This window comes from Phaenicophaeus curvirostris, chromosome 12, assembly GCF_032191515.1.
Source record: "Phaenicophaeus curvirostris isolate KB17595 chromosome 12, BPBGC_Pcur_1.0, whole genome shotgun sequence".
Classification (NCBI taxonomy): Eukaryota; Metazoa; Chordata; class Aves; order Cuculiformes; family Cuculidae; genus Phaenicophaeus; species Phaenicophaeus curvirostris.
The window spans coordinates 942,654-955,148 of record NC_091403.1 but is presented as its reverse complement, the minus strand read 5'-3'; the positions used below and the strand labels follow the sequence as shown (position 1 = coordinate 955,148).

General features: G+C 39.9%; 1 protein-coding gene across 1 annotated transcript in view; it reads left to right on the top strand.

The window, feature by feature from the left end:
* Positions 1-12,495, top strand: part of THSD4 (thrombospondin type 1 domain containing 4) — a 204,589-nt gene that overhangs the window by 168,129 nt on the left and 23,965 nt on the right. The window contains exon 9 of the mRNA XM_069866943.1: positions 12,319-12,494. Within this exon, the coding sequence (XP_069723044.1) occupies positions 12,319-12,494 (176 nt within the window). The remainder of the gene's footprint in view (positions 1-12,318; position 12,495) is intronic.

Sequence of the window (12,495 nt, the reverse complement as noted above, 5' to 3'; positions counted from 1 at the left end):
TTGCTTTTTCTTACCTCCTTCAGTATAAAGCAGACACCCTATGGCTTTCTTCCCTCGAAAACTGAAAAAAACAGCTTTTAATGGCTGAGTTGCAGTTCTCACCTCTTGTTCTTCTCTCCCTCTAAGGCAGTTCTGTACCACCGCTAGCAAGGGTGACATCTCTGCTGTCCCTAATGATGCAGAATAATGGAATAGTGGAATTCTTTAGGCCTGAACATGTGCTGACTCTGGCGACTTGAAACCTTAAAAGTATGCTGTGTAGGTGAGGTAATGGTAATGCATTTAATTGGTCTAAGGCACTTAAGAGTCAGGAGTGCAGATTCTGTTTCAATGTGTTGTGTGTCAGATAAATTATAGTAATCTTGTGCAGAGTGTTGGGTTTCACAACAGAGACGAAAGTGAGGGTGCTACCAAAGGTGTTGCATAATTGCATCCCCAGCAGAAATGATGGTGGATTCAAGTTAAATATTTATTTTGAACATCTTGAATGTCATGATGATCCAGCTTTCTCTGAGTCCAAATCAATGTAAGAAAGATCCTGGAGCTGATCTTCTGAGGGAATGCAATAGCAGGCCAGGCCTTTCATCTTGTGCGCGGTTTTGCATACGTCGTGCTTAGAGCATAAGCAGAGCTACCTGGGTTTCTTGCTCTTTGAAAGGCTTCCAGACTTCAATAGACCGTTAACACGTTCTGAAAGTATTTCAAGACACTGCCTTTTAAAATTAATAGTAAATAGCAGCGTAGCTGTTTATCGCTTAAGCTCCAATCAGCATGGTAAATACTTGCGGGGGAAGGGTGGGAGCAGCGACTAAAACTTGTCGCTGTGCCAGGCTGCCCTCCTTCACCTTCTCCCCCTGGTGCTTTCTGCTGAAATCCACTGCAGGATGGGTTTGTATTTCATGCCTCCATCCAGAATTTGGCTGTTGAAACAAAAGCTCCTTGGTTCTTTCAGAAGATTGTCACAGAAAGTGCTCCTTATCTTCAAAGTGTTTTCCTGACATTAATTAATTGGATCCTCACAATCCTGCGAGCGGGATAAGGAGCAGCCTGAAAATGCCCATTAAGCCACTCCTGCTGCAATGAGCCGCAGTAAACACTTCTGGAGCCTGGCTGCATAAAGGGTTTTTTCTACTGCCCGAAGAACTTTGAAAGTGTTTGGAAAGAAGTGCACAAAAATTAAAAACGCCTTTGAACTTTGAGCAGCCTTTAATGCCTGCGTGCTTGTGGATGTAAAAAAGCTGCTGCTCAAAGAGGCAGAGCAGCTCCTCAGCGCCTCGAGATGACAAAGGTGCCATTGATCCCATCGGAGCCGCGCGGCCTCAGACGCTGCAAGGGCTGGGGAAGCGGAGCAATATGTAGTAACACCTGATTTGAATAAAGAGCTTTAAAACCTAATAATAATAGTAGTAGTAATACCTATAACACAGATATACTTGCAAACACATGGAATAGATTTTGCGTGAGACAGAGTCAAGAGAAAAATGCATTAAATGAATGGAAAAAAAAGGCAAATCAAAATAAAGCAAATGGTATTTGTGAATATATCCTAGTATGAAAATGGAAAATACTTTCTCTCTCCACTGAATCACGAAAAATTCCTGTCTCTTTTAGGTGACCATCATGCTAAACTATCTGACAGCGAGTCATTGTAAAGGAAACCTATTTGTCTTTTGGTATGTAGGGTGGGGTTTGTTTCTGTCTTTGCTGAGGTTAGTCAGGAAATTCTCCTAATCACTGAAGGTTCTGTGTGCGTTTTTGGTAGGATTATAAATGAAAAATATGCTGCATTGAAACGCACTGGACTTGGAATGTGTGCATATCAGTATCGCCCAGAAAGTTCTTTAATATTTAGTTCACGTAGTCAATTTGTGGTCAGGTATTTTCCCTACAAGTTATGGTCTTTAAATAATAAAAACATGATACTCGGTTTGGAAATAAATTAATTGTTAATTAAACAGACTTGGAAACATAGACTTGGAAACACCAGAGCAAGGGTTGATTAGAAGAGGACAGATAATATGTCAATCTGCAGACTGTGAATAGTGTTTCAGTCTGCCCATTTAAATGAGGAACGCTACCTTCACTGTATTGGATTTATGGTATTTTCCTATTTAGTGCAGACAGAAATGAATCTAAGAGATGGGAGGAGAGCTCTTGAACAAATTATTAATCGGTTATGCCTGGTGTGTTACATAAAGCGGAGGTTGCGGTAACATGTTGTCTTTTTTGGTCATTGCCCACCAAGGTAATGGGGGATTGTTGTAGGCAACTCAAAGTGCAGCAATATTTCTTACTTTGAATGAGTTTTAACAGGGATATGTTGGTGGCTCCCAGGCTGGTACGTGTGCATGCGCCGACACACATCGGGACACTACAGCTTTGGGGCAATAGGTATGGAAGATCTTCATTCCCTCAACATTTAATCCAGTTGTGTGTTGCCCTTTTTCTGCTGTTTCAATATTCCTGCCCTACCTGAGTCAGCATTGGAAACCGTTAGTGCTCGGGGTATTGATGATCATATGTACAGCATCAGCTGCTGGATAAAGTGCTGAGCTTCCTCTTGTACTTGGAACCGAGAGCGGTGGTAGGAGTTTGTGTCCTAAGTCATTAGCATTTAGCTCAGGTTTGATAAGGCGTCTAGCATCTGTCTTTTCAGGAATGTGATAACTGAATAAAAGGTGTGACAAAGCCTTACAACCTTTCTATTCACAACCCGTTTAGGAGTGTGAAGAAACTGTAACAGTGCGTTTCCATCATGTATTCGAGAAAAGTATTAAACAGCTCCTTTGATGAAAAAGAAAAGTCCATTAGCTGATCATCGGGGCAGCAATAGTGAGCTCCAGAGAATTTCACTTTTCAGAGACCCCTGTTGGCTGCTTTCCGGCTGCGTGTGCTGCCAGCAAAAGCCTTTGTGTGTGCTGCTCGGTCTGTACGTTATTTATATTGCAGTGTTTGCAGTATTACTCCATGTCTTTTTGGCTTTGGCTTTTTTTGTTGCTTTTGTTTGGGTTTGGGTTTTTTTTACACAGAAGAGCCTGTCAGTGCAGATCTATTCAATGATTTTATTTGCTTGAGTGGAAGAGACATTGTTGGATCAGCTGGTTATGGTTTCTTTGGATGAGGTGGGCAGGGTTTGTGTTTTATTTTAGAGGTTTTTTGGCAGGTTGAATAGAAACAAAAAATGGGTAAATAGAAAAGAAATGACAGGGGTGGAGAAAGTTATGGAAAGAAGATGCTAATTGAAATGCAGTATCCTGGGAAATATAAAAACCCATTCAACCAAAACCTCTCTCTCCCAATATGTTTTTTAAAACGCTAGGGAGAATTTTAACCTGGATTTATATATCTATCAAAAATATCTGTGGATTGTTGTTTACTTGGACTGATCAGCCTAAATAAGATCAGACTAAATAAGAGATTTTGAACCTTGATTCTGGGTCACTTGGGCTGTAAATTATACTGGAAGAGGGGAGAAGGAAAGGGGATTGTTCAGAGGGAATTAGAGTTCAGTACAGCAGTTCCTCCCAAGCCACGTCCTTTCCCACTTTAAAGCTTTCACCCTTGTGTTACGATGCAGGAGAGCGGAGTCGGGCTCTGTGCTGGTGGCTGCTTGAGGCAGCTCCAATGTTCTCCAAGACAGTTCCAGCCACTTCAATCACATTTTGTTCCCAGCAAGATTCTAGACTCTAAGCCAGTGTGTTCGAGTGGCATTCGATCCCAAGAGGGCACTTAAAGTCGGATTTGTTTGCAGAATTATACAAGGCAGTTGTGGATCACAGTAGATGCCAATAAGCAGTTTACCCACGGAAGGAGTGGTAGCTCGTTGTGTTAACGTATTAGGTTTTGGGAGGGGATCTCTAAGGTATTCAGCTCACTGGAATACGATGTGCGTATAAACAGCAGTCCTTTGATTTGTGACTTGGCAGTCACCTGCGATTTTAACCACTTTAATTATGGCAATCATTATGGTCTGGCCCACAAAGAACTGGATTAGGAAGACTGATTTCTCTGTATCTACCTTCTCCCTGATAAAACTTTTATTTTTAATTTAAATCAGATTGAAATAGGTCATACAAAGTTAAAGACTTCGCACTCTTGTGAGAATCTGTACTGTCATTCAGTAGCACCGAGTATTTTTCTAAACATGTCTAAGCTGTTGCCATTGCACTAAGTATTTAGTTTGTGTTTATAACAGAAAGCCAGTTTAAGTTACTTCTGGGATGGTACATATTTAACAAGCTTATTACTGATAGGAGTCTTAAAAAGACAGTTTTTATCTCAAATATGGAAAAAAAGTTCCCAGCAGCATGAAACCAGGTGTACTAATTGTACTTTTAAAGAAACTGAATTCACTGTTAATCTAAACAGTCTGGAAAATGATGTCTGAAATGCATAAAAATATATTATGGATTATATAATTCTTAGTTTAAATAAAAATTAAGGCTATAGCTAATCAATTTTTATAGTTCTGGAAAAATAATAATGGAAAAATTCCATTAAAGAGAGAAGACAGAACTTATCAAACTTTAATATGTCTTAAAGACATAAAGACAAGGGTTTTTCTTTTATGAGGTGGAATTTTAAAGGAGAAATAAGAAATTAGCTTCTGAAATGTTGAATATTTAATGTTCAGCATGATGAGTTCATTGTGGTCATATTTCATGGTCTAGGAGCATAAACTTGGCCTGTTGTTTCTCCTGAGACTTTCCTAGTGCCCGTGGAAGGTCTGGGGCTCTATTAGTCTGTGTACAAGGTCCAACACAAAAAAACCCTGAGACTGTGCTTGCAAATCCATCAATTTTTTCCACAGTTCTGTGGAAAAGTTTGATCAGAGAATATTTTTATTTCATTAGCTTAATAGGTTACTCTGAAATAAATAACAATGATTGAATGAGAAGTGATACACTGAAATAATTTGTATTTGGATAATTCCGTGATGCTTTTCATTACATAATTCAGTCATCTTTGTTGTGCTTGGACCTACAAAAATCATGAATAAAATGAGATTATTTCCATTTTTTTCATGTCTGTAGGTTTCTGGGCTTACCTCCAGCTGTCAGTTGTGAGTTTCATGCGATTTGATAGCTTTGTCAAATAAATATCAAATCGGTTCTGTCCCAGAGCATCTTTTTTTATGTTTAAATATGCAGACTGACATAAACAGTAACATGTGTAAGACTGCCCTGAGCCCTTACAGGCTGAAAATAATCTGTGAGAAAGTGGGTACCAGTGCTGCGTTTCCATCTTTCCTCTGACCACCCATCGTTATTGTGCCAGAATCCAGCTCCTGGCAAAGCCTTCCCAGGTAAATGGAGACAGCCTTTCACTAGCCTATGTATTATTTTTCTTATTCTAGGAGCCAAATGCTGGGGAGGATCTGTAATAGTGATGTTGTTTTAAGCTGAGGACCAAAGTTTACCATGCTGTTGACAGCTTTTCTTGGAAGAGGGAATAAGTGAAGAAGTAAACGTGTTTTTAGGGCTGAATATGGGCAGCGGTACTAAATCTGTCTGGTTTTGTTTGTATCCTCTGCCCTTACTGTAAGAGCCACTGAATTCATCTGCCTCACAGAAAGCGGTGGGCTCATGCTGTAACCACGGAGGGAGAACACTTTTAGATCTCTCCTCTTGTCAGCATTTGTTCAAATTTTGCTGAGACTTCAGCACCTTTGTCAGCCTCGCCTGAAATGAGACGCCGGGTTTGAAACCCTCCAGGGAGTGGGAACGGCAGGCGCCGAGCCAGAGGAATTCACGCCTAAGCTGGGGGACCCGACAGCGCTTTGCGGCTCAGATCTCCACGTTTTCAGTTACAGTGTTCAACTCTACCACAAAGAGCATCCAAAATTCTTGAGAAATTCCACTTGAAATTCAAACCGGCTTAGGAATATTCATTAGCTCCAGTTCTTCATTGTGAGGAATTAAAGCTATTTAGCAAGTAAAAGAAGCAGTTATAATTCTGTCTGCTTCAGCTTTTGATTCTCATGAGATACTGTGCTGTTTTTCTGCAGCGATATCGCAATCTGCTGTTTTAACTTAGCTGTCTCACAGCTATTCCAGTTCTTGGCAATTGTCAGGAGTTCAGGGAGGTGCAAAACATTTTTTGTTATGCCAGCTGGAGAAAAGAGCCGGGTATTTGCACGTGTGCGTTTCACTAATCTGGCCCTTCTGACTGCAGTAGTGTCTAGATTAGAAGATAATTCAATTGTATTTATCCACCCATAAGACTTAGGCCAGATGTGTGCTGAGTTTCTGTGCTGGGCTAACTAGAGTGAGGTTGAGCCGTGCCACAAGGCTCAGCTCTCACGTTCAGAGACGTTAGCGGCCGGTCTGATCAGCTCCTGAAATAGAAGAACTAGATTCTAACTGAAATTGTGTAAGTCGGCCAAATACTATAATCTGCAGGTTCGGTGGGAGTAGCACAGCTAAAGTATCACACGCTAAGTTGGAAGCATATCCCTCCTGGAGAACACTAGTCCTGAATGTTGTTTCTTGTTGCTAAATACTTGGTTTGTGGCTGTTGCCGGTGCAGAGTATTTCCCAGCGTTACTGAGGTATGGGAGGAAATTTGTTGCTAAAAATTCAGGCTGTGCTTTGTCATTAGGATAAACCTGATAAGAGCTGAAGTTGTGAGACTGACACTTAAAAACTAACCGTAGTTACGCCCTGCCTTCTTTAAAGAAAGGAATTAAGGATGTTTAAGTAAGAATGTATAAAGACTTTTTGAAGTTCTGTATAGAAAAAAAAACAACCTAGAAATATGAGTTACACGTGTGTTATTCTGCTGTTCAGTCCCTGTGTCCTTCTGAACCATAAGAGTTCCCCTGAGGTGCTGTGTGTCCTAAAATCAATTGTAGATGTGCAACTGCGTATATATTTAACGTAGTTTCTCTACAGATACAAAATATATGTGACTCTTCCTCCAGTCCTCTGGGTTTTAGTGCTGAACTTTTGTCTTCTTCCCATTTCATTTCACTCGGTTTGCTTTTGTGCCCTTCTGTCCTTTATCTTCAGTATTTTCAGGACAAACCTGAATAATGGTAAAATTACATACTACTGAAAACAGCAGAATATTTACACTGGTTTTAGTGGAGTTGAGAATTCAGTCATATCCTACTACCCTTTCAACTCAAGGAAAGTTACCATGTAATTTAAAAGAGAGCGAGTTTTTTTAATAGATAATTTTAATGGCAGTTAATAAAAGGTATTCGATGCATATAATTATATAGAATGGCTAGGTAAAAGTAAATGGAGACTTCATAATTCTTTATCATATGCTGTCATTATGTAGATTAATTGTGCAAGTCCTTTTAGTTTAGCTCATTTACAGAATAACAGGAAACCTGCTAATTTTCAGTTATTGTTGGGATGATTCTGTGCTGGCCTTTTGGCACCTTGTCTCTAGCTTCCCCTCCAACTCAGAGGTCTATAATATGCTTCTCATAAAATACAATGACTTTATTTAGGAGTGATGCCATTTCTTACAGGACTTTTCCTCACTCATTGCAGTGCATTCACTTTGATGCAAATAAGGGATTGAAACTCTATTGGTTTATAATTGGATTATGGTGTCGTTAATTGTGGTTGTGGTTATTAAGAGCCTGACAGAGAGCAGTATTTGCATATGTAGTTACAAACCTGTCACACAAAAGAGGATTAAGCAGGTTTATTGCGTGCTGGAGACCTTGCAAACATAACACCAGCATAAAGATGAACCTCATCTCCGTTGTTTCCTCTTGCTCTTTCATTTATTTTCTCAGTAAATATTAGCACGTGCTACAATAAATACTTCTAGAAACTAATTGGATGCTCCATGTAAGCAATAGCTTAAAGGGTTGAATCTCAACATTCTGGAGTGTTGCCACTGTGTAACATCCTCCCGATGGAAAGCGTGGGGCTTGTGTAAGTGCTATTAATTCTGCACTTATGAATAATGTTATTAAAATTCATCAATCACTCAAAAGCATCTGTTTGAAAAATGGGAAATGGCCTCATCTTAGAGTGGTTCTAATGAGGGGAAGCAATAACAGGAAAAAAAAAAGAAAATGAAACCCATGATGAAATTCACTGCCTGTCAGGCGAAGGATTGCCAAAATGCCGAATTCTGTGTTAATTAACCTTTTAACTTGCATGATCTAATCTGCTTCATGAACTCCCTATTTCAAAGCTCCAGCAAATATACAGACATAGATTTACAGTCTTACCCTGGCAGCTAGGTGAGGAAAAGGATTTAAACGAATTCTCTGACTGATCACCACTACCATTTCTATCTGCTCTCCAGAGGTCCCTGGGTAGGTTTTTCAGCGTAGCGCACTGTTCCCTGGTGGGATTGAGTATGGTGTGTGGAGCTGATGATGGAGCACAATAAATGCCGTGTAATCACACGTTTTGCAGAGGTTGTGTCGTGTATCGGTGTGTGCGGATTCCGTAGCGCCACAGCCGGCACCTGCCGGTGTCACAAGTTGAAGCGTGGGAATACAGTAGAGTCAGAGAATGCCTTTGTTTCATTTTGCTTCTCATCTCATCACAAAGACATAACAAAAGAGGATGGGTAGACTAGCCAAAGTGCCTTGGTTTCAGTTGGCTATTATCAATATCTCTCAGGGAAGACTGTATTCAAACACACGGGGAAATACTGCATCCTCTTCTGGGAGAAGCTAAAGAGACATCCCTTTTGTAACATGCAGATTGCATCTGAAATTTGAAGTTTTATCAAAGTCATTGGGACTTTGAAGCTGCTGTAGCGTCTGGGCCTGAACAGCTCATACAGCCGTATGATGGACGATCGTTGGTCTCAAAGCTTATTTATTTTATCGCTTATTGCAGCAGTGGTTAATTGTGTGATCTGCTCCACTGCCCCGCAATCTGCCTTGTGCGGGTGCATCAGCGTGGCTTGTGGAGTCAGAAGTGGAAAAAGGAACAGGCATAACTGAGAGGAGAGGAAACTGCATCAGCAGGGGGAAATTAGCAACAATTTAATGAAAGCTGCAGAATGAAAATGGCTGCTGCAGTGGCAGAAAACGAGCATTTCTATTTACAGTGATTAACTGTAAAACCTTCACCTTTCTTTTTGCATGTCGGAAAAAAATCAGGAAGTTTTTGAAAACTTAGTTGGATTTGTTGCCGGAGGTGATCTGCAAGAGCAGGCACCTGAGGAGCTCGGAGCAAGATTCAACTTCTTTCTCTGAGGACAATCTCAGAATGATCATGAAATAAAGAAATTACATTAACAGCAGTATTTTAGTGTGAAACCTCACCCATGCTGCTGCTTTAGAGATTTGATAAATTCATACATAGAAAGAAGAGGATTGCACAAGTGAAGCAAAACTGTCTTGCCTTTGTATTTAAAGCTTGGAAAGTACCTGCCAGAAAGTAGTGAGTTCAGTAAAAGGCTGAGGCAGGATGGGAACAACGTACGTATCTGTGTCTAGTACTTCTGTTCACAGCTCATCAGGAGAGCAACTGGTGTTTGGAGAACAAGAGTCTCAGATATTTATTTTGACACAATTACATTTCAAATTCAATCTACAGTTTTCAGAGTCAGACCAAAGGTACTAGGGTTCTGACGTCAAAGCAAAACATTTTATTTTGTGCCAAAGTAGTACTGTTTGGATTTTGGGGCTTGTCTGGGTATTTTGCTGAGCTTTGCCATCTAGGACACCTGTAGATAGTGTAGAAAGGGCAATCAGTTGTTTGGTTTTAGACGGCTTCTAACAGGGGATGCTGGGGAGCTTAGAATTGTAGTCAAGAAAATCAAAAAATGAAAAATTAGGAGACTGCATGTCTCCTCCAGGCAACAAACAGTTGGAAACCTTGACAATAATTTGTCTTCTATGAATGCAGCACAAGCACTGACGCATCTCTGCGCATGATTCAGAATTGAAATCCAGACTGATCCCAGCACACAGCTGAGGAAGCACAAAAAGCCTTTGTAATTTAGCTTTATCAGTTCATTATTATTGGACTTACTTGCAACAAAAAACAGAAAATAAAAATCTGCCAAAACTAGAGGACTTTTCCAGAGAATCATAAGTATTTTAAAGTACTGTCAGATTATTTTTGACCAAAAGCAAGGTTAAATGAAATAGAGAGACAGGAGGAGGATGAAGTCTTAAACAATTATTTTAACAAACATGCTGTTTGTTTCAAACATGTCCTTGGAATCAACTGCATTTCCAGCATCTCAGCATTTGGTGATCACAAGCAATCCAGAAAAGTGAACTCTCCAGAAAGTGAAGCAGAACTGGCAATGTGGTTCTTGTTAAGCCTGCTGGATGCACTGTAGAAAAGTGGTCAAACAAGATGAATGGTAAAAAAGTAAATGAACTCTGAAGGAACTGGATTCCAGCACACTCATCTAGTATTAGTCATGAAGATTGTTTTGTGACATCTTTATATAATGTAGAACTGCAGTACAAAACTGCACATTCAGAACAGCCAGCTTATAATCAGTAACAGAGGTGGAAGATAAATTTTCCATCAGCTCAATTGATTTCTTATCCACCCGTTCTAACTTAGCCTTCAGTGATCTATTTCCAGTGTAATGCTGGAGATTACATGCCCAATCTTCACATCAGAGCAAATGTTATGTTTGAAAAGAAAAATAGATAGCTCTCATAGTCATTAGGAAACACATCAAGGAATGTCTGTTCTCTCACAACTGAAACAACAGTCTATCGTTAAAATAGTGCAGAAATGGATTTTTTTGTTTTCTGATTGTGGTGATGTCGTTTAAATTAGGATTACAAAAGCTACATTTATAAACCGTCATATGTAACTTCTAACTGGAAATCCTGATTTTGAAATTGGATGTGAATTATTGTTTCCAGAACTTCACTCGTTGCACTACTGCATCAACGACCCTTGATCTAAATGATCTTTCACGGTGTGTTTTCTGAGGGAAGGCACATACAGAGTTGTTAAACAGGAAGAGAGAAGCATCTTTAAGCATCTTTAAAATTAATTAGCACTCTTCAGATACTTGAAATATGAGTCTTAATGTATGGCCTGTTGAGAATTTGCCATAGAATTGTAGCCCAAGCAGAAGCGTTGGTAAGAGTTTGTGTCCTGAAATATTCTATGTCTCCAGCGCATAACGTTCTTGAAGGCTGCTGTAAACACAGTTTTAGTTAAGAAGCTGATGCCAGGATGAAAGATAGATGGAATCAGCTACAGCCTGTATTCCTCGTGAGGAATTAATGGTAAAGCATTTCATAAGCTTTCATGCTTCGGCTGAAAATATTAGCACCATAAAAATTCTTCAGGGGCCGGAGTTGAGGTGGTAGCTGCAGAGCGATCAAAACATAAAAGAGGCACGTTTTCCCTTTTTATGGAGAGGCCTCTTCCAGACCTGTCATATGATGGGGTTGAAATCAAAGTTTAATGGACTCTCAGTTTCTCAGCCAGCCATCTTTCTACGGTTTTGTTATTAACAACAATTTAATCTTAACCAGCTCTTTCTTCTTTCTGAGCTCTTGATAACTCATTTCTTTTATTTTATTTGTTTGGTAGAAGTGCAAGAAAAAATTCTCAGATGGTAAAGCTGAGGAAGTGTTCCGTATTGAAAAACCATTTAAAAGGAGTCTCCAGTAAATTTTGCAGAAGCGTTTACTCCGCAGTTGTTTGAACTAAAATGTAATAAGTTTAAATAACATGTAAATAATGTGAATGGATTTAATATTTAATCCGTATGCAATAGTATATGAGCCATAATTTTTCTTCCTGTCACTATATGAATAATGAAGATACAATTTTTATGGCTGACGTTGTATAAAATATTTTTCAACTGATGTTTATGATATATACGGATTGTTTTGTTAATGTGTCATGAAGTGAGACCTGGGAATCAAGTAGGTGTACGATAGCTCTTGGGAAATTAAGCAGGTAGCATTAAGCAAAATACAATTTCAAAACATGTGAATACATTTTTATGGGGCCTGATCCAGAGCCATCTAAGTAATTTAATTTTTTTACTTCAGTTGCAAGCCAGCACTTCTTGGCACCGACGTGTGTCCAGTGTGTGTGGCCGGTGGGCTGACAGGCACGTGGCAACCTATGAGAAACTGTTGAAAAAGGTTTCCAAGTTATCGTTGATTTCAGTTTCTTTTCCTGCAGCATAAACCTACCAAGTGTTTGGACGAAGTTTTCTGAGCTTGGGGGTATCGCACAACTACTAATATAACTATTATTTTCTGTATCCACGCAGCTTTATTCCCTGGCGACTGAGAACACCGAACAGAGTGTGGCACCTTTGGGGATTCCATTAGGTGAAGGTGGTTTCCTGTGATTAAAGTCCTTGTGTTTCTGTCCCCGTCCTCTGCAGCGTTACGGAGCCGATCGGGGCGATCCATCATCAATGGAAACTGGGCGATTGACCGGCCTGGCAGATACGAAGGAGGTGGGACAATGTTCACTTATAAACGCCCAAATGAAATCTCCAGCACGGCAGGAGAGTCGTTTTTAGCTGATGGCCCAACAAATGAAGTCCTTGATGTCTATG